The 23,210-nt window shown below is 35.2% G+C and overlaps 1 protein-coding gene across 1 annotated transcript in view; it reads left to right on the forward strand.

Moving 5' to 3' along the window:
* Window positions 1-23,210, forward strand: part of ERC2 (ELKS/RAB6-interacting/CAST family member 2) — a gene marked incomplete at its 5' end in the record, with an annotated part of 347,626 nt that overhangs the window by 199,034 nt on the left and 125,382 nt on the right. The window contains one exon of the mRNA XM_080625511.1: window positions 16,520-16,655. Within this exon, the coding sequence (XP_080481637.1) occupies window positions 16,520-16,655 (136 nt within the window). The remainder of the gene's footprint in view (window positions 1-16,519; window positions 16,656-23,210) is intronic.

Below are 23,210 nucleotides of genomic sequence, written 5' to 3' on the forward strand. Positions count from 1 at the left end.
GCTTCCAGAATGCTTACAATAAGATATGTGTGGCAAGCTAAGGACAGTAGCATGTTGCAGTTTTTGGGAATCGTCATGCTCTAAGATTGGGTTTTGAGTTCTGTTAACTTTAATGTACTTTCTCCCTTGATGTAACTTACCTATAGCTTTCAAGATTAATTCGGAATTCCTATACACACAGAATATGTAAGGTAATTATTGTAAATGAGAAAAAAAAAGCATTTATGTAAAAAATACCTATTATTGATTTCATCAACACAAGTTATTCCCTTTACTTGGCAATGAAGTTTTCTAGCATGCATAAGCACAGGCACAAATTTGTTGATTAGTACAGCAAGTCTAGCAATCTGACAGCAAGATAAAGGTCTAAAAGGGAAATATTTTTAGAGAGTGGGTGTCCAGCCCTTCTTACTAATCAGGCTCATCTTAGGTTTCTCTAAAATTTAATTTATTTTCTATCTCTTTTCCTTATTTTCTAAAAATACTGGCCTAAAGATTAAATCTGTATATAACTGTGCCACCTGTTTGTGTCCCTAGAGAGGGAACTTTGACATTGAATTTCCCCTTTCTAGGATGTCAGGTGGAGTGTAAATTGATGTAAGATTTTATGAAGTGATACTACTTTTTCTGCTTGTTCTCATTAGTACTTACTTGGTTCATTACTGAAGAGGTGGAGCCAAAGCTCAGTTTACCCACTGTATGGGAATAAAGCATTATGAAAATTACTGCAACTTCAACAGAAGCATATTGGAAAATGTTCTTTCCTTTTTTTCCCCCTGTTTTGTAATTCATAGAATGTACTTTAGGTTGTTGTTTTCTCTCCTTTTTCTCCTTTTTTTTCTTGCTCAGAAGCAGCATATCTTCAACATTTTACCCTTAACTTCAGATGTAAGGGCATCGCCAGGATTTTGTAGGAAAACAAATGCTCTTCTGAAATGTGCTTCTTGGTTAATAGCTTGCTGGGGTCCGTGTTCACTGCTATGCCAACGTCTTTACATAGCAAGATAATTGCAACAAAATAAACTCTCAAAATTTATAAAAATAAATTTCTGAGAGAGTTGTAATCTGGAGTAATGTGGACTATGGTATTTCCACAATATTTGTTGCATTCACATGTAAATTCAGCAAAATATGGTTTGAAAAGTAAAAACATTTATAATAAACTTAAAAGAATTAAGTATTAAAACAAGATGATGAACACTGGTGTTTTACTATTTGTCAGAAAGTCTCGACACTGAAAGTGTCAAATACTCAAGGATAGAAATACCTTCTTCAAGATATGGGCAATTAAATTTGTCAGATGAACATGATTAACAAACCTTAAGGTTTCGTATGAATGGCAGTTCTTTTGGTTTCAGTGTAATTTTCTTACCTTAGAAACTATCACACTTCTGGGTTGCATCACTGAAGTTTCATGAGTTGTACTATTCCTTGTATATAAAAAAATGTTGGTCTCTTTCTTAAATTACTCCATATGTATTAATTGTATTTTATAACTTCTTATTGCTACATAGGAGAGCCAATTCCTCCTCCTGTACTAAAGCTGTTTGATAACTTCTATTGCATCTTTCATGATTTATCTGTTCATGATGGGAATAGGTTAACATTAAATGCAATATATCCCAGCGTAACGTACTTTCAGTAAACTCAGCTTGATGTTTTTTCTTTGGTTTCCCTGATGAAGGAAATGTGGGTTTTTTTTTTTGGTGTGTGCTTCATTTGTTGGTTTTGGGGTTTTGGTTTTTTTTTTTTTTTTTTATAATGTTGATGAATCTGGGTAAGATAGCGATCAGCTTAAATTTGGTATGAAGGGCCTAGCCAAAGAGAGGTAACTGCAATTGAAATGGAATTGAAGGAGTGTATTGTTTAATGCTTTCATTAATGGTGTTAGACGGAAAAGTATGTTTATGAAATATGCTGGGGAGTTTGAGTCATGAAATTAAGTGAAATACAACAGGACAAAATATATGTTTGTGAAGTTAGGACCAGTAAGACTGCCTGCTGTAAACTAAGGATAATCCTTGATACAGTTTAGAAAGTGAAAGATCGGGTGACTTTGCTTATGGCAGTGTCATTATGAGCCATCTAAATAATGAGGTGTAAATCCTGATATGTCAGAATAGATGTCTGCAGTAAGGATAGGAAGGTATTAATGTCATCAAGCACTAGCAAGACTCCATGTGGAACACTGCTGTGTACTTCTCATCAGTCATATTTGAGAATTAAAGCCGGAAACAGGTGCAGAGAGGGCTGGTAGGATAATTAAAGGAATGGAGTGCTAATGTCACAGGAGGAGTCGAAACAACAGTGGTTTGTTTCTCTGGTGAAACAAAGGCTTGGTAGGGATGCTCGTTCTCTATAAATACGCGATGGGGTAAGCACTGTGGTAAAAGGAGTGATTTCAGTAAAAGAGTGTTGGCACATAATATAATGGTTATAAATCATCCATTAATAAATTTAGACTCAAAAGAGAAAGTAAGTGATGAGAACATTGCAAAATCTTGAATCTGTTTTTCTCCACTGGTATGTTAGATGGTCAGTCATTGCTTGATTGAGAATAGCTTCTCAGAAGAGCTTACAACAATGGCAGAGTTCATTTAAAAATACTATAATAGCTAGGAGATAAAACCAGTTTATTTTTAAATGAGAAGTTTGAGTTTTCTGATATCTGCTTCTCATATGCAGTGGTAAATTTTGGGTAGTAACACTACAGATGTGCATTTAAGATCTTAAAATGTTGGGATTACAATTAATCCATTCTGAACTGGTCTGGGTTTGAATTCTGAACAAAGTAAGTCCACACCGTGCTGACAGTTCGTTACATAAGTGACAAAACATCAGCATATGGAATAATTGCATTCCAAAAAAAATATTTTTTGGCTTCTAAAAAACGTCCATAGGCATCAGTGACAGCTTTTTCTAGCTGAGTGTCAGGCAAAGATTTTTTTTTCTGTCTTAATTGAATGGGCATTTAGGTATCTTTAAACAACTTATCAAGTACTGGAGTATTTTCAGTGATGAAGTATGAACCTTATTCTTCAGACTGAAGGAAAAAATTGCTGTTAGGGTTAGAAGGGACTTAATTTCCTGGGGAATTGGGGGGTGGGAAAATCTCTGTCTTTGATTATTAGGTACAGTGCTTTGTGAACTTCAAAATGATATCTTTGAACAAGCTGCCAAACTGTTTAGCTGTTTTGGCTTTCATGGGAAGACTTGATGAATGTGGGTCACCAAGACTCTGTTGGTTCAAAAAACAAATTCATGGTATAGGAAGAGACACCTATGCATCAGCAAACACTACCAATATCCACCTAATTTATTTGTCCTGTTTGGTGTGTACATGCATTTGGATGATTATAAATATAGATGACTTTGCATGGTTCACAGATGACAAGCTGCCATTTTATTTTATAATTTCTGTTTAATTCAGTGTACAACAAGGGTTTACTGCTACAGAAATTTTATTTTACTTCTTGCTTTCCCTTCCTCTTTCTTTCTTTTTTTGTTTTTCAATAAAATCTGCTGATATAACATTTGCTTGTTATATTTTATAAGAACTAATGTGTTCCTCCCTTTATTCTCTTTTGCTGTCTCCTCCTTATCTGTTTTCCTCCAAACTGCTGCTTTCATCCCTACTCCAACCAGCTTAACTTCCAGGTCAGTATTTTCTGCTCTCCTACTTAATTGCTCCTTCCACAATGAAGGTTTTCATTGATGCTTTGTTTATTTGACCATTTGAATTCCATATAATATCTTCTTTTATTTTTTTGTTTTGTTTTTATTCTGCTTGTCCCTGTTGTGAAGTTTTTGGTCATTCCATTTCTAGATCAGAAACTTTACAGTAAATGAATGCTTTTGTCAAAAGTCTCTAAGAAAAAAATGTTTATTAACAACATATTCGATTTATATGTTGTTTTGTGTGAAGATTTTTTTCTTCTTTCAGTTTTACTTTTATTATCTTTGTTTAGGCAGTTCAATAATTTGAATAACTTTTTGGTAGACAACCAAACCCAGTAGGTAATGGATTGAACAATAACAGGAGAAAGCAGAGAGATTTATATCTAAGATCAGAGAGTTCTTAATACATTACCGTCACCCTTTTTACTGTTACTGCAAACATAATAGGATGAGTCGGAGTGGTTCAGCTTCTGGTTTGTAAACTTCTAGCTGTTTGTGCTGGCTGGATTCTGGAGCAGCACAGAACTGCAAGGGAGGTGTGCGTATGTGTGTTCTATATGCTGTGTGTGTGTATAGCATGGTCTAGTCAGACTCATGTTTTTCTTTCTTTGAGATTTTGGATTAGTTTAGCTAGCATTTGTGCTTGTGAAGTGGTTTTGACTAATCTTCTCTTATAAAGTATTATTACATGTCTTGTCATGCTTGTTCAAAGTAAAAATTGATCTAGTCAGCTTTTTTTGTTTCTTATTAGGCCTTGATGTTAATTTTTCTTTCTCATGCCTGCAAATGGCTGAAAAGTTTAAAGTTAGTGAAGTCTTAAAATATCTGCTTGTTATTTTAGAAATGAGTAAGTTTATCCAATTTGGACTGCAGGTTCGTCTGCTTCTTCCTTATCCCATTCACTTCAGAATGTGGCTTCTTTTTTTTTTTTTTTTTTTCCCCTGTGACAGGTATTTAAGACAGTTCTCACTCTTATGATCATCCTTTATTTTTCCGTTTCTGAAATGAGTGATAGAAACTTAGAGAAAGTTTTGTTTTGTGTACTGAAGCAGCTTTACTTTAGGCAGGGAAAGACCTTGTTTTCAGTTATTGTCAAAGTAGAAAGCGTTTACTACTTCATAGATCAACCAGACTGGAGTATAAAGGAGGGTGTATACTGTAAAGAGTTTCTAGTTGGATTTCAGCTACCTAAGTTTTGTATTTGCAGATATGGTTCCAGGTATCAGGTTGTCATGCAGCACGTTTGTCTAGAATCATGGCAAATGTCCAGTCTGCCTTTATAATATGTTCGGATCTGACATTTTCAGAATTTTTATGTCAATATATGATTCTTGCACAGCATTGTTCTCTATTCATATAGAAGCAGAGGTTGGCAGTTTAGGAAAGTTCTGAAGCGCAGTTCACATTTCACGGTTCAGACATGCCGGAAAATTTTCTCATGTGGATGCTTTTTAACTGTATGGCAAAAGGTGGTTCATTATGAAATGATTGGCAAGACAAGGGTTTTTTTCCTGATATGCTTTAATGCACACCACAACTGAAAGTTACTTTCTAGCTGGAAAATTTTGTTTCTGAAATTTTAAGCTTACTGATTGGAGTAATAAATCAGATAAACGCTTTCTTTTTATTGTCTATTTACTGTGAGCACATTTGCTTGTGCTGGAATGGGTAGTTATTACACCTCACTTATAAAAATACTTAAACTGTTTATTTCTTCCAGAAATTAATGAAATGTATTTACTCTGGAGTTGACTATGATGAAATTATTGTCTAAATATGACCACCGTGGCATTTCTATCAGAACATACTCATCACTGATTGAAAATCTCTCTAGCCAGAGGGAGCTTAAAGAAGGGTATTATGCTATGTGGTTGTCATTATGGTTGATTTCACTGGAATTCAGTGATTGGTATGCAGAAACATTTGTTCAGCAGTTGGAGGTGCAATTTCTGTTATGATTTATTGACCTAAAAAAGCAGCTGACCTTGTTGAAGCAAACCGTCCTCATAACCCTGCCAACTTTCATCCCTAGAGTCCTAGATAACTGGTAGTGTATGATTAGAGTTTATTGTGAGATTTCAGTGAAGTGTTAAGTTTTTTGCAGCTTGAATCATCATTAGGGTCAAAACTTAATTTAAGAAACAGATCTATTAATTTATTTAATTTCTGCTAATCTATATGATTTTAGCTGTCATTTTATTAACCTGTTTTTATATGGGGCTAGAATGATTAGAGAAATACTGCATCTGTTTTATAAACACACCTCTTGATACTGATGGCAAAGAAGAAAATCAAATATATTGGGATAAACCTGCCCTCCCATCATGCACATCTACTTATAAAATAATAGTGTTCTGAGTACAAGAATCAGTCAGTAGCATGGGTTTTGTTTGATTTTGGTTTGTTTTGTTTTTCATTTAGGTTATAGCAGGTTATATACTCCCTAAACCTTTCTGCCTGCAGATAAAGAGGAGATGGATATTTTTTCCATGTATAATATACTGGCCAGTGCTAGAAATTTTCCCACCAGCCTCTGATGTTGGCCTTCCTAATTGTTTCCGTGGGAGGCTAAAGCTCAATGAGATGTGTAAGGCGAGGTTTAACGGAGTTTTAAATTTAACTTAGGAGCCTTCCACAGTTTTGTCAAATGTCAGTTTGATGGTTCCAAGGGCAGAGTGATATGTTGTTCAAAGATAATTTCCCTGGAGAAATTGAGATAGTGTACTAATGAAAACTGAGAGAATCTGTGAGATACATTACTCTTCTGAGAGACTGGTTATTCTGAGTGAGAAGCATAGTTGTCATGTTGGATATCGGGCAGATTGTTGTCATGTCTTTCTCTTTTAGTCTGTTTGCTACACATACAGAATCGACCTTTTAACATTGTGAACATTTTGAAGTTTAAATGCTTTGAAAAAGATAAAGATTGGAGAAAAGATAATTTAGATTTATCTGGTTACATGGGTTTTGAATTTGTATACATTTGCATTTAATTTCATTTAAGAAATAAAGTAAAAAGTTTATTGCCTTGGAATTCTACTTTCTTAGAAAAAATAATAATTTGCAAAATAAGCATAAATGATAGTGATAAACAATAAAAAGATACAAACAGGTCCCTAGGACAGGATAATGCATTGTTGCTTATTTTTATGTCACTCACTCCTGAACCTGCCTGTCCAGTTTTATACTTTGTACATTTTTAAGAATACCAAAAGGGCAAACATTAAAATAATCTCTGAGACCATCAGAAGTGGATTATTTAAATAAGGAAGGATATTTTTAAATTTCTCAGTGATATCCTTTTTTTGGTTTTGATTTGGCGTGTAAAATACTCCAGTGAAAGAAATAGACATGAAGCATAAATTGAATATGAAGAAAAAAAGAGCTCTACCTCTCTGAAAAATACCCACTTTGGATTGGTTTGGACCTGAGACCAAAATTCTGCATTGAGGAAGATGGAACATTAGGACCATTACTTTTTCTGTGTCATGGTTACTAATTTGAAGACAACAATATTTGTTATGCTTCTCCAGACCTGCTGCTTGTACTAGTTTTCCTCAGAGGGAAGAGCCACAGAATGTATTTCTTTACCTCTTGAATGTGTGAATGAAGTATCCGCACAGCTCTCATCTGGGGAGCTTGATGGCTGCCTGGGTGCAATGCTGTCAGGATTCCCTGTGTACAGTGGATGGGTGTGTGAGTGAAGAAGCATTGTGAGATAGCACAGCTTACCCTCAAAAAGCTGTGACTGAAAAGAGACAGGGGAACTAAATTTAGGAATTGGGCTGCTGGTGGAACCACTTCTTCCACTCACATTGCTTCCATAACGCAGGAGCAATGTGTCTAGACAATGTGATCGTGGCTTAATTGAAATGCTGTGATCGGAATTTATAATGAATGGAAGTTAGTATTGTTGAAACAAGAAATCATACAAAGTGTATCTGATTTGTTTAGAGATCTGAAGAGGTTACTGCAAAAGCATGTAAAGTCTGATTTATATATTGAATGATAATGACTGGATCTATCCTGAGAACTGCTAGATTGAAACAGGAGTTGCAGTTGAAAGATTCAATTCAGAAGGAAATTGCAATGGAACATGAATCCTGATTGCTGTCAGGCTTAGCTGGACATGCTGTGGAGCAGCTGGATGCAGAGAATAACTGGACAGAGTCAGGAATTGGTGGGTTTTTTTGTTGTGTGTGTGGTTTTTTTGGAATGGTGTCCAGCTTTTCTGGACAACAGCTGGAAAAGACCTGATGAAGCAGCAGCAGGACTACAACTCGTTGATTGCAAAGGAGCTATTTCCAGTTACTGGTTACAGTTATTGCTAATGGTATCAATTAATAAAATAGCTGAGCAAGCAATTTCCATATTAAATCAGCTCACATATCCCTCTCATCTAGTGTCCTGTCACCAGCAGTGTCTTGTCTTTTTTTTTTTTTTTTTAAATTTTTTAAAGAACATCAGAAGAAAATACAGAACAATCCTGGGAGTACGAGAGATGTGTGACAGATGAGTCTTCTGGTATGAATTTCACACATGTTCCTATAAAGTGTCATCCAGTAAGAATGTGCTGGGGAAGACAGTGCAACGCACTGCATTGGAGTTTCAGAGGTTGCAGTGCAGATATGTGTTGAAACAAAGTGATATGAACCATAGTTTGGAACAGGATTTTTAGTAAGTCTTTTCCATTCATGCATTATCCTTGTATGAATATTTCTAGCATCTCTCCAGGGCTTTGGAGGGAACTGTGTCAGACTAAACACTTCTTAAGCAGATTTTGGAAAACTTCCCAGATTGTGTGTTAGGTAAACACTTCCTCCCACGTTTTTGTCTTTGAGGTGAGAAATGTTTCAGTGACTTCTGTGACACTCGCTTTATTTCTGCCAAGCAGAGTTGTCTGCTCTCTTAAGGCAACAGTATCTTTTTGTGGTGCATTTGGAGGCAAGACAGTTGTCACACTGAGGCACTGTCATAATCTGAATATTAAGAAATCTTAAACAAGGCTTCAGACATTTGGAATAATGAGATTTAAAGGAAGGAGAAAAGAAGAAGAAAAAAGGGTTATTTGAATTTGTGGTTTTTTTGGTGTTTCAGGTGTTTTTTTTTTGTTTTTGTTTGTTTGTTTGTTTTTTAACCCAGCAATAGAACTGCCTTTTGTTGTTTTTGTGTTTTTTTTTTTTTGTTTTGTTTTGTTTTGTTTTGTTTGGGGTTGTTGGTTGGTTGGTTGGTTTGGTTTTTGGGGTTTTTTTTGAGACCTATAGACTCTGTGGGCTGCAGGCTTGCTTCTTTGAGTGCAACTGAAATAGCTATGTAATCTGTTGGTAACAGAAGATGGGAATGTAATGAAAACATGGGATATATTAAAATTCATTTATCTTAACTGGTAGCTGGGCATTGCAGAAGTTGTGCATTCAACTGCAGAATTAGGAGTGTAGGAATGAAATTATTTGGAGATTTAAAAAATGCTGCTTGTTCTGGATGATCTTTTTGTCTTTTGTATGCAGTGTTCATTTTGATTTCAGTCGTTTTATCAGCATAGAGAGACACAGAGAGTGCTTCTCGGTTCTCCTTGTGAGTAGGTGGAGTGTGAATTGTGATGTGGAATTTTCTGTAGTCTCAGCTTCAGATGAATGGCAGAGAGAAAACCAAACATTCTTCTTCAGTAAGAGATGACAATAGTTACTTTTTGTGATAATATTCTCTGAGACGTTTAGTAAAATAGTGGCCTTTATTACCAAAAGGTGAAGTAAATCTGGCCAAGGTTAACCAGAAAGTATTATCTTCCTCAAAATTCTCTTGTCCTAAGGGCAACAAAATTTTTGTCAGTTTTAATTAAGGTTATTTCATAAGGGAAGTTCTTAATGTCCCCTGTTAGCCTTCCTTGCAGCAGGGGAAGTCCAAACGCACGGTGACAATGTTTTCTTGTCTCCCCAGGAGGCATCCACTCAAAATTTCCTTCTCATCCCATGTTCTAATACACATGCTAAGGAAGCTGAGCTACTTCCATTTATGTCCCTCAAGAACAGATTTTTTTTTCTGTTGCAAGATCAGATAGCACCACTGTAAAAATGAAATTGTGTCTCAGAGTTGGCTGTAGGGTGGTAAGTTATGATATTACACGGTATAGGAGTTTAAACAATTATAAAGGCAATTAGTTCAGGCAGTTGAAGTCTTGCCCCTGCTGCTTTCCAGTGGGAAGTAGAGGGGGGAAAATATAGTTCTGTAGGGATAAGGAAAAGAGTGGGAATAAGATCTGGTAGGTTTTCTGCTTTGGAATAGTGAGGGCAAGAAGGGCAAAGATGAAATAGGATGGACAAGTTTTTTTCTATAGGATGGTATATTGGTTAGTCAGGCATGCAAAGAAGGGGTAGTCCTTTGAGATTTGGGGATGAAGTTGTCCTCCAAAATGTAGCCTTTATGATAGCACACATGGCAAAAATACTTTTTTTTTTCCCCTTTTGAGTCTGTCTATGCAGCAATCAAGGAATATTTTGGTTTAGTTTTTTTTTCCTTAGGAAAGGAGAAAACACTTTACTCATATGTGCCTATGTAGTGGTCTGTATTAATTTGTGAGATTTTTTTGTTGGTCTTCCTAGTTTTCACATTGAAAGCAGAAAGACTCCCAAATTCAAAAGAAGCAGAAGAAATGTTGGTTTTTACAATGGTGTAATAGCTTTGAAATAGAGAGTGGAACTGATTTACACCAATGTTATTTTTCAGTTCCACATATATCGGTATGAACCATGTCCTCTTTAAGGCAGACAGGTATCTGGCCACTAATATTCTCAGAATTGAGGTGCATTGTATGGTGTTATCAAATGGAATAGAAGCAGTGCAGAGAAAGTATTAGTTTTGGCACCATTTTTAGCTCAGTTACAGATATTCATAGCAGCTTCATTATCAGAATGTCAGAAGAACCAGAGACAAACCCCAAATGAAATAATTACTCTGGAGGGGGTGTAGCACATTAGAAATGGTGAATTGCTTGATTATAGCTTTGGGACTTTGTTAGGCTCCGTTCCACATATGTTGCTTGTTTTATGGGTGGAATATATTGTATCAGTGATGAATATGCACTTAGTGTGGGTTGTGGATCAGTTTTGATAGGGCATCACTGAGGCAGTTCACACGGATGCATTCAGCCCTGCAACATATATATATTTTTCTGTTTTGAAGATTCCCTTCTGGGAGAACCAGGCTTTGTACCTTTGGTTTTGCTTTTTGGTGCTGCAGTTGTGACACACCTTACTTCAGTGAGGATTACTTTTCTTCTCTGCAGCTTTGGACGTACTTATTCTTTTCTCACTCTTAGCAAATGCACTAGCAATAAATAGTTACATTCTATGTTGCTGTGTGACATGACATGTTTGCTAGTCAGTAGGTCTCTCAGACAAAAATCGTTGCATACAATGCTGAGATGACTTGCAATTTTGCAGTCATAGAATCATAGAATCAAACAGGTTGAAAAAGACCTTTAAGATCATGCAGTAGATATCATTTACAAGAAAAAAGGCAAAATGCTTAGGAAATAAAATATTGATATTATTTTATATGTTATAGAATTTTAATCTGTTTTCTTCCTGTGGTTATGATCATTACTCTATGCCATTTTTTATCAGGGCATAAAGCCAGGTGAATGATTTGGACCAGAACATACAAACTTATGAGTCTAGCTGGCTTTTAAGCATCACCTACATCATTAAAAAAAGTCCCAGTATAATTTTTGCCATCAAGGGAGGAAGAGTAAAAGTTATGTTGAAGCCGAGCTCTGTTGGACATGCTGTCTATGTCAAAGTAAATAATTTCTTAATGGTTGGGATGATTGCTTTTGGTTTTGCATTTAAGGTATTCTTTAACTTCTTATCATTATGACAGTTGTATTAGGTAATGAAAAGAAAATAAGAAAGACTAAGAATAAGATAAAATCTCAAATTTTAAGTAACATTTTGTATACAAAGAATTCTTTAGATTATAGAATCTGCATATTTAAAAAAAAAACCCAACCAAAAAAAACAAAATAACAACAAAAAAAAGTTAAATGGCTAGAGTTTAACTTATTAAATAAATTTAGCATTCAAACAGGAAGGATTTCTTTTAGAAAAATGATGGTTATTTGAGGTATGTTATGTTTTCATTGTCATATCAAAATTTCAGTGTGTCATAACTGTATCTTTTCCTATCATGATAATACCTATTTTCCCCAGACAAATCCACCTTAGGGTTGTCAGTGAATAAACTCTGTGTCCTTGCATATTTGTGTCAGGAATGTATCTGTCGGTAACCTTCTTAATATGTCCTGTGATGTTTACGGTTTGCTAGAGTCTAACTCTTCTTTGTTTTTCAGGTTTATAGATTTTTAGTAGCAAATACATTTGTATTCCAGGAAAACGCCAGAATTAATATTTAGTGTTGCTCGTATCTTAATGGAAATTCTATCTTATGGATTCCAGTGGAGTTGGAGCTGAATTTTAAAGTTATCCTTATGCTTTTGTTTTAGTCTTGACACAATAAATCAAATGGGAACCTATGTGTACCATTATTTTTAAGACAGTTGAGAATGTTTCCACTGAGTCTTACTGAAGTAATGTAGTTTAGAATGGACATTCACATAGATGGGATTTACAGGGGTCAGGTCTTCTGCATGACTACCTACTGAGATACAGAGTGCCTAGTAAAATGTTATAGCATGAATTGTTTGTAAAGGTGTGGACTATTTATAAAAGAGAATGAGATTACCTGTTAAAAATAATTGTTTTCAAGTAATAGTGATAATTCTCCCTAGTGCTTGCCTGGAGCAATAGTTGAAGATGTTTAATTATTTAAAATATGGGACTGGATTAAATTTTAAAATGTATTTTTGAGACTTCCCAATTTTATAGAAGTTTCTTGTTTTGATTAAATTTTTGTATTTATTTTTTTCCCTAAAAACATTTTTTGTTAAGTTTATTTTTTTTTATTTATTTATTGAGGAGTGCAGGTTCCGAGCACACTGGAAAATTTTTTGATTGACTTCTAGACAGCTGGTCCCATTGTGATGCTGTTTAAAGTGATGAAAATTATTACAGAGACATATTCCTTTAGAAAACATTACAGATTTTGGTCTTGGGAGTATTTTGCATGTCTGCATTTTTTGGATGCTTTGAGGGGAAAAAAGTTCCTTATGAAATAGGGTAAAGGCTATACTAAGCATGTAACACTTATTTTTGGCTGACATTACCAACTTTTTGGCCAGGGTACCCAGGTGGCTAATTAAACCTAGGAATTTAATGAAGTAGTGTGATTTTTCTATAGCTATCAGAGATGAAAGCATTGGAGTTCAGACAACGGTTGCACACTACTGTAAAATAAAATCTGAAAGATACTCACATATATGCAAAACCTAAATGTTAATATTTATTCTAGAAAGTTGGACTGAAAAAATCAAAGGTAGTTAGAACGGAGATCAATTTGTATGCTGCTCCAGTTGAACAAGAAAAAAGCACAAATGAAGTAACATTACAATTAGAAAAATTAATAACAGCAAGAACTAAGTGCTGCTACTGTTTTGATATTTGTCTTTCTGCTAATCAAGGAGCTGGGTATTAGTATGCAGGATACTGATGTCTGTTTCTTTTGAAAATGTTTCAACTAAAGAAAAAAAAAGGCAAAAAAACCCACACCAAAAAATAGGGTCTCTGGGTTCTTTGGTTCAGACTTCATAAAAGACAAAGCTGTAGGGCTGTATAAGATTTTTTTGTCTTTTCCCCTTCATCTGCCCTGTTTGAATCTGTGATATTCTAATATACCTAAAGATTTAGCAGCTATAGTTTGATGGTTCTTCAGCAGTATTGGAAAGTAGAGCTTCTACAGTTTATTGATTCCTCTGTTGGCTGTCTAAGCCATTTCACTGAAAAAGTTGTTGGATGCTGAGGGAAATAGATGTAGGCATTGCTCAGAACTTATTTCTTTAAGCTCACTGTAAAAGAGAATACATAGCAGCTTCAAAATGAACTGTAACAATGTGGAAAATCAGCTGTGGATTTCATCTAAGTTCTTTGGAGCAGTTAGACTATCAAGCAAAGAATTCTTTTGCATATATTTTGGTACCTGAATATGATCACTGTGATGGTAAGATCAGTTCTACTGTCCAGACCCCCCACAGCGTACATTTCAGATTTTGAAGATGTACATCTTCAACAGTAATATTTTATTTTATTCTGTCTAATGAACTTTGTGGTCTTACAGGTTTAAATTGAAAAAGTGTAGCAGAACACATTAAACTAATTCCTCATGATATAGAATAGTGTAGACTCAACTATGTGCACCAGCATAGCTAATAAAATCTGTGGATATTTTATACCCCATATGGTAACGATATACAATATTTTGTGACAATTCTGTACTGTTCCCAAATATTATTCTATTTCTTGTGCATAATTTTTAGTTAGTCTGATTTTCTATTTTATTCAAAAGCATTTCAGAAGCAGAGCCATGTGAAAAAATACCAGAGCAAACATACTGGAAAAGATACACTGGATTATGGACTATGTTGATGTATAATTGGTATATTTGCTGTTAAAAAAAAAAAAAAAGAGTGGGGAATGTGTTCTTGTATTTATTTCCTCTCAAGAACTCCTCCTGTACCTTTAATACAGGCCTAAAAAAACCCTACTAAGGATTTTTTACTGTAGCCTTTTCTTTTCATTTCCATAGGCATGTAGTCAGTTGTGGAAGAGAGAGGGGCTAGGATACAGCTTTCTTTTATTTCCTTCTCGTCAAGATTTTGCATATCACAGGCACCAGATGTTTTCCTTTGCAGCTTTACCATGTTCTACTTTTCAGTGTGGCATTAGACAGAAACTGAAATGGGAAGTTGTGAGAGGGAAGGGTGATGAAAGAAGCAGTTAGCATTGGCATAAAATTGAACTTCTTATGGAGATTAAATATAAATTAATCTATCATTTACTCAGCATTAGGTTGGAAACCATTTTATATTTTAACAGCACAAAGTCATATTACACCACCAAAATTTCTGCCAAATACCACATTTATATATCATGTTTTGAAAGTAATTTTTTCTAATACTCATTTTGGTTATATGCTGATTAGGTCAATGTTTATAATTATGTTACGTGGACCCATGTCACATGAAGAGAACTGATTTTCAGCTGGAGTTGCATAGAGCATTTAATATGTATTTGAATACTTGATTGAGAAAGACAAAGGGCATCACTCTAAAAGTCTTGAAGAAATTTAACCGTTCTTAAAACTCTGTGATAAATACTCATGATCTGTGCTATACTCCCAGGTCTGTTGAGGTAGGTCTCATGTAGGCAGATTTTCTCTGAGCATTGTGTAATATACTGTTTATTCTTTAATTTCGGGATTTAACAACTAATTCATACTTGTCTTTAAAAAATATTGTCTATTAGCCTGATGTAGACTCTTTAAAAAAGCAGAGAGTTTAATTTGAATTAGTTGTACCCACTTTTATTTTTTCTAGGCGAGTTGTAGTTACTGTTTTACTGATAATAGATTAGCTTTTCTGTTACGAACTGTACTTATAAACTTTTAATGAAGTGTCATCTAAGAATTTTGAATTACATGGTAACAATTATTGATTATAGATTCATTTTTAGTTTTCAGTATAAATAAGTAGTGAAAAAAACCTCAGTGATAGGACAAAGAAGCCAGCCATGGAAGTAAATATAAAATGACCTAGTTTCTTTAACATAATAAAATCAGTGCAAGAAAAGTATTCTGCAATTTTTGTTTCTTTTCCACTGAAAGTTATAATGTGGAAGGAACAGAGACATTTTCAGTGATCCTTTTGGGAATTAAATAATATTCTCTTCATTTGCCAGAATAGGATTAGTGAGTAAAGATCATGAGGAATTTGCACGTGACTTTATTTTTATGTAGATAAAAGGCAGCAAATTCCTCAAAGTCGGAGAAAGTCAGGAAAATAATATTTAAGAATCCAAGCAGGTAGAAAGCAAGGATGATTTTTCAGTGCCTGCCAGGCAAAATTATCTTGCCTTTTTTTCTTAAAAGGATGTATGCTAAGTATCAGAATCAGGAAAGCTTCTGGTAACTTAATGAATAACATCCACAGTAAAAGATAATTAAACATTGAAACAATTAAAAATTTTTTTTTTTTTTTTTTTTTTTTTTTTTTTTTACTGGAGTACAGCCTTAACAGAAGAAAATCTGGAAGTTGCTCAGAAATCTATTTGTTGATAATATTTTTTAGAGAGAAAGACGTCTCATTATTAAAAAAGGTAGAAATGTAATGTTTTTGTTATGTGCAAAGCTATCTGTAAAGGCATCATTTATTCTTCATGGCATATTTATGACCTGACCTTCTACTCCATCTCACTTTATTCCTCAGAAAAGATGTATTTATAGTCCAGGTTTTCAAAACCAGAATTTCACAACATACATTAGTCATCACCTTCACCTTCTGCTTCCTTTGAAATTAATGCCTCTTAGAGCACCCATTAAAATTGTCCCAAACTCAGTGAGTGTGTAAGGATTGTTGGATAATCTCTGTCCGTTACAACAAAAAAATTTCTTCATAGTGCTTAAAACATGTATGAATATTTGTGAGCAAATGGTAAAAAAGAAGAAATCCCAAAGGCCTGAATAACTGCTTTATTATTGTATAATCTGCTGGTATTGAAGCTTTCTTCATATGCTGTCTTGAAAACAAGTTGAAGTTGTATTGTTTACACCTGATAGTAGGAATACTTGTATCTGTTGAAGAATCAGTCTTGTGTTATAGTCACAAGTTAATTTGTAGAGAGAAAGAAGTGATTACAGTCATTAACACTAATGTGTATGTGTATGCAATTCTTAGACATATGAAGGACCAGAACAAGAAGGTTGCCAATCTGAAGCACAATCAGCAAATGGAAAAAAAGAAAAATGCACAGTTGTTGGAAGAAGTTCGTAGGCGAGAGGACAATATGACTGACAATGCTCAACATTTACAAGTGAGTTTGTTTTTCAATTGGGTTTTAAAACCATCAGAGTACACTTCTGTTTCACTGTATGTCTTCCAGGGTGTGTAATGAATCTCTTCCCACAAAGAGTTGATGGCTCTCTCCTTTCCTACCAGTCTACTGACTTCAGTTGCATCTGTGAAATTTTTACTACTTAATGGTAGAAAAAACAATAGGATTTGAAGCCCTCTCCTCATAAAGATTGTATTTTGCTTATTTAGAAGCAAGTAAGTCATGGCTTCTTTTGAGAAGAGTCAGAAAACAGGAGGATAATTATCCTTTCTGGATTCTATTTCAATGCTTTTCACAGCATTATATCTACAAGCCATAGTGAGGTAATATAATCTGGTTAATTTCAGCATGTCTGAGTATCACATAATAGTGTGCTGTGGTTTTGTTTTATTTATTTTTTTCTTATTGGTCAGACATTGACATCTAGGTGATTATCTCTGTAGAACAGAAACCAGTTTTTCAAGCGCATTCAATTGTATAACGAATTCCACCATGTTTTCCAGCGTGGAGATTGAATGCAACAACATTTGAGAACCATAAGCCCCTTCCTGTTCTGTGTTTCTTCTAGATGTAGCTCTCAAATTTAAATTCCACTGTCTGGAAGTGAAATTCAATATCAGCAGGGATACCATCATCTGGTTGCATACTCAGATCATTTAAGGAGTGTGATTTGATCTTAAGGCTGTCTATGAGCATATGTAGTGGGTTCAAAGGGTGAGCACAGATTGCCTAACAGGGTAATTAATGGTAAATTTAGAATCCTTACCGAAGATCACTTTTATCTTATGTACTTAGATGTAGCATAGAGGAGTACTCGGGACAGCTACAGCTGTCTCATTTGACAGATCTCTTACAATCATTACTGCACAGCTCCTACATCAGCACTTTATTTACAGTTGGAAAAAGGTTCCCCTATATCTCTTTTTTATTTAAGATAGGCTTTGAAACTTATTCCAGGAGAGTTTTTACAGTTTGCAAGTTTTTAACTTCAGGCATTGAGATTTGAAAAATAATTAGCTGATCTGGTTAAATGATACATTATGGTCTAGGGCATTGGTATTAAAGGCCACAAACCAAGTTTGATGCTTGACTTATATATTATTCTCCAAGATTTGACCATGAAAGCTGTGAAGTACAGATTTCTGTCAACATCATCAATGTCTCCATACCCAGTGTTCCTAGGCAAGTCTAATTTACAGTGCAAATTGACTTTGATCTAGTTAATCTAATGGGTTTCTGGAAAATTTCCAGTAGGTGAAATTTGACCCTCACATGCTTCATATGGTACTGTATTTGTCATGTGTTCCTATATGCAAAATGGAGAGATTAGCCCAACACCTGTCTTCAGGCCTTTGGTGGTGAAACTGTATGTCAGAATCAAGTTCAAGAAATGATACATTATTTATGCATCTGTATAGTGTTATGTATACTTTATCACCTTAGTCTTTATATACTGATTGCATCACCATGCATTCCACGGCACTAGATATAGTAATGAAACCTTACGAAGTATTTGGTCTGATAATATGTCATCTCAAACTTAAATTCAGTGTTGAGCAGCTACTTATAATTAATGTGCCTCAGTAAAGTAAATGAATTTGATTTCCAAAATAATACCGAAAAGATAAAGCTCTATCAGAGTGGTGTGATTGCTAGAGAACAGAAGTCATTCCTAGTGTCTTTGATGTAACTGCTATGCTAGAAGCTTTCAAGTCATGTGAGGAGACTGAGTCTAGCAAATGGAAGTAGCATGGCTGAACAGCCTGGATTTAGAAAGAGAAAACCTTGTCCTGTGCATAGCTCTTCTGTGCTTTTCATTTGCTATAAAGCATTTACATGCTAAGAACAGTTTATGAAAACCAGTTGAGTAAAAACTGTTACTTCTCTGTTATTATTCCTGAAAATATTAATTCTTAAATATTGTGTACTTCAACATGCTACTTTCAGTTATGTATGTATGTATATGTTGGTGTTGTGGCCCATCCTATGCTTGCTGAGCTGCTGGGAAAGTGAAAAAGAGAGGATCCCAGCTGTTTCTGCCTATTAGTAGGTGCTTTGAATTCCCTAACTCTTCCTTCAGTAGCTGCATGAACAAGAGGAGGAAATGAGTACTGGTTGTCTGTGTGACTGGCATGCTGGTACAGCTAATCCTGCCGTCTCTGGCATAGTCAAAATAGGGAATCTGCTGCTCTCTTCAGTTTGCTGCCATTAGTTGTTGTATGTACTGTGTCTAAAATGTTTCCTCATTTCTTTGGCTTATTTATTCCCATGCCATTAGGAACATTTCTTAATATTGACCATTGTGTTCACACAGGGCTGGATGTGTTCTCTCATTGCGGTTTGCTTTTTTAGTGACTTAGACTGGCTGTCACTGCATGGATCACAGAGGAAGCAAATCCACATAAATGAAAATGGCTTATTCGCCTTTACAGATTGAGCCATATAGTACCTGGAGATGTGCAGTTGCAAACAGAAGTTTGACTCTACTATGTGTCCAAGTAAATACCTAAGGAAACAAAGTGAATGGAGAGGGATGGAGAAAAGCAGCTGAACTTGAATATTTGGCAGCTTTTTCCTTCCACAGCAACTTAAGATACAGAATTGCTGTGGTCTGGGAGGTAAAGGAGACAGATACCGTTTCACTGCTTCAGGGGCTGCTCTCCAAAATGGGCTTCATAGTGTGTATCCTTGTATGATTGTTTCTTTCATAAGATTAAGGAAGATGGGGTAGTGGTAGCATTTGGGGATTTTTTAAATGTTGTTTTGATATTAAGGAATTGTTATTCTCTGTGGAAGTTCCTTAGGGTTTGCTTTTGAAAATTAATCACAAAATTAATTCTTCCAGTAAAATCTCATGATACTACATCTAATGGAAACATGTCCCTGCCTCACATATATTGGGAGCTTGAGGCTTCCATATCATTGCAAGATGTTGGGGGCTTTTATTTGTTCTCCAAAAATGCCATAATGAATCTTGCAAATAAATAGGTTTAGTAGTGGAGGTAACATGACTCTGACGTGCATTTTATTTGGTTGATAGGAGAGTATTTTGATATGAAGTTTTTCACTGGTATGTTTTGTTTTATATGTGTAGAGTAGTTACAAATACGATGTGAGAGCATCAAGTCTTGTTCATATATGACTCTGAGAAGCAGGTGGTTGACTGGTAAAAAGCCAACCAAACTCTAAAGCTCCAGTCAATTAACCTTGGTATACAAAGGAAAATTTTTCCCGAGAGTTGTTTAAAATACCGCTCGCTCTCCCTGGAGTTTCTTCCCAGAAAATACAAGTTTTTCCTTTTAAAAATTTTGCTCAAGAGCACTGTGGTGCAGTCGTAATTTTGATTGGTTTGTATGGCTTGCTCTTTCAGGGTGATTTGGACTTGAGGCTTTTGTATGTTTTCACATAAAACTATTTCATGTATTTGGCATAAGATAGTTGTTTACTGCTGTAATGTTTAGCCACAAATGCCTGGGTGCAGGAATGGAACATACCTGCAGGTGTCAGTATGCAAGCCTGAGTATGCTGCTACATTTGTGAGTGTTCTAGATTTGAACTTATTTAGGCATGTGTTCAAAAGGATACACATAATGCAGTATGTAACAGGCAAATTTATTTTCTTTCCTACCAACCCAAGGAAACAATACTTTCCTCAAGAAGCAAAACAGAAACTGAAGTTTTTCTCATGATGTGAACATACACGGAATTAAAATTGGGATGTAAGTGTTGACTAGATGAATAATCTGACAGAGTAGAATATTTGTTCAGTCTTGATATTGAATTTCTGTTTATAAATAATACATAGAGTTACTAAAATGTTGTAACTGTAGTGATGTAAGAAGTGAGGCAGGATTTGTGGGGAGACATGATACAAGATACATAATCTACTTTGGAAACAAATTTCTGAGAGTACATATGCATTTGCTAATTAAAAATAAAATTAATTAGTATTTCAATAAATTTGAATTCAAAATTTAGTAAACTGTAGGGATCTGACCAACTTTTCTTGTTACTGTTTATAATACGTTCTACTATGTTTAGTAGAAGCATTCAATATTTATAGGCATCTGTAACACAGTGCTTATGTCTATAGCGTACTTGTTACATTTGTGAATGATGTATTGAGCTGTTAGGGTAAAGTATATCCTAAAATTCTCTGGCCTGATGTAATGATTATATTTGTTGGCTAGCTGTGATAAGCTCAGCTGAGAATTCAAGAGCAATTATACTAGTCAAATTACATTCACTTCAGCCAAGTCTCAAGTGCTGGAAAAGATGTAGTAAGAAAACTAGGATAACTGACCATGGGCCATTCAGGGCAAACTAAAGCAATCAGTTGAAGTGCCATCCATTTTGTGCAGTTCAAGCAGGGGCTGAAGCTCTTCCCATTGAGCTGTCCATTTGTTTTCTGTTAAGTTTGAAGAACTTCAGAAATCTGTAGGTTCTTTGAAGCTTCAATAGTATGAAATAGTTCCTGGGGCTTGTAGCATTGTGTATATTTGTGACACTTTTCACTATCTTTTCAGATAAAAGCCTCTCAAAACTGGCTCACATCCTACCATAAGTGCTTGCAGGTCAAGTTTTGGTCTCTGATGGCCTCATCTCACAGCACTCCAGGGCTGCTGCTGTGATGGAGAGTGCCCTGGGATGCCTGGGGAGGGAATTCACTTTGGTCTCCCTGAGCTATCAGCTGTAATTGTGAGTGATGCTTCAGGTGTGGTTTTGGGGGGTTATTTGGATCACTGTAAAATTGGAAACATCAGGGAGCCAGACTTCATATTAATTCTTGGGAATGAAGAATAGTTGTGAGGTTTTCTGCTTTTTTACTTCCACAAATCAAGGGCAGACCTGTGCAAATCTTGCCAGACATGATGGTCATATATTACATAAAGCATCACAGCAGGAGAGCTGCCCTTGAACACTTTATCATGAAATTTTTTGAGAATGGTGTATCTAACATGACTTCATTTTTTTCTTCCTTTTTTCACTGTCTTAAAAAGATGAGCCTTTTTGAGAAATGCTGAGCTAAGAGTTAGGTTATAAAGTTGTACATGATTCCTCAAATCTCTTTGCAGGATACTGAAATGATAGGAGATGTTTATTTCCTGAGATGCATTTTACTTGATTCTTGTATGGAACGTGTTTGTTCCAGTAACACTGTTACCTCAACAGAACTGAGAGAGAAAACATTTGCATAACATTGAAAACTTGAGTGGGTTTGTTTTTGATCCTGATTTTCAAACCTGCTGTAATAACAACAAAGTCCTTTCTTTTCTCTAGAGTAAAAAAAAAAAAAAGAACGTGTATGTAGTAGTATTCCCATATGTCTCATCACATAGCCTCAAAGCAAATCAAATGTACACTTTTGTCTGATTATAGCTTTCATAAATGTAAATTACGGATTTAATAGGTGAATCAAAACTTACGGAATCACATCTGTACGAAGTCCAGAAACACTTCTCTGTGAAAACTTTATGCAAACTGTCCAGTGCGTGCATGCATGTCACAAGAGACATGCAGGGATGAGCCTTAAAACAGTTAAAAAGTTTAGTACCCTCATCTGCTCTGACCTACACAACTTCCAGGTGTTTCCACCTTTTCCTCTGTTTTATCTGCTGGAAAAGTTTTTGACTCTCCTAATGTTTTAAGTGCTTGGATTGTTTGTCACAATTCTCTTCTAGGTGGCTTGGATTTTCTTTGGGTAGAAATCCAGATGCTGAAAAGAGATATTTCACTAAAACAGTTTTTAAGTGAGACAATGTGTAGTTCTCATTGATTTCGAATATTATATATAGGCAGCCTGATCAATGCTCTAAGCCTGTGAAACAAATTGTGTACAACACATATATTTTCCAGGCGTAAGTACGTCTCTTTTTAAACAGAATCCAACATGTTAGCCTCGGCTTGTCACTGGACATACTGAGGCAAGGCAAGAATTCTAGCTTTTCAGTTGTTTTGTACTGGCTGGAAATTTCCTCTTAGGTAATGAATAAAACATGATCAGGAGAAAGTCCTATGAAAAGAGATACTAAAACCTGGGCAGTTAATATTAGTGCTGTCTGATTCTTGCCGTGTGAATATCTGTAATGCCTTATTCCCTAAAAATAACTCTTCAGAGATTTCACAGCTAGTCATCATGAATCCTGAAAATTGGATTTGTTTCTTTATTTTTCACTCTATGCTTCAGCATATCATTTTCATCTCTATAATAGTTCCAGAAATACAAAATACACTGAAGACATCGCACATTGCCGTATGTTATTTCTGTGTCTCTTAAAATAAAATAGAAGATTGCCTAAACAAGGGGTATACCTGAAATGAATTAACGATGATTTTTCTATTAATGCAGTGTATTTCCTACTGCATTGTCTTATAGACTTTGAGACTATAATATTAGTAAAAAGAGGAAGCTAGGGAATGAGCTGAAGTCTTGCAAATAAAACTGAACAGAGCAGTGTAATCAGTTCAGAGACAGAGGAAACAGTGGTGACTTATGCAGACAGGCGTTAGTGTATGTAGGTGACATAAGGCAGG

The sequence above is a fragment of the Psittacula echo genome (genome assembly GCF_963264785.1).
Source record: "Psittacula echo genome assembly, chromosome: 9".
NCBI lineage: Eukaryota > Metazoa > Chordata > Aves > Psittaciformes > Psittacidae > Psittacula > Psittacula echo.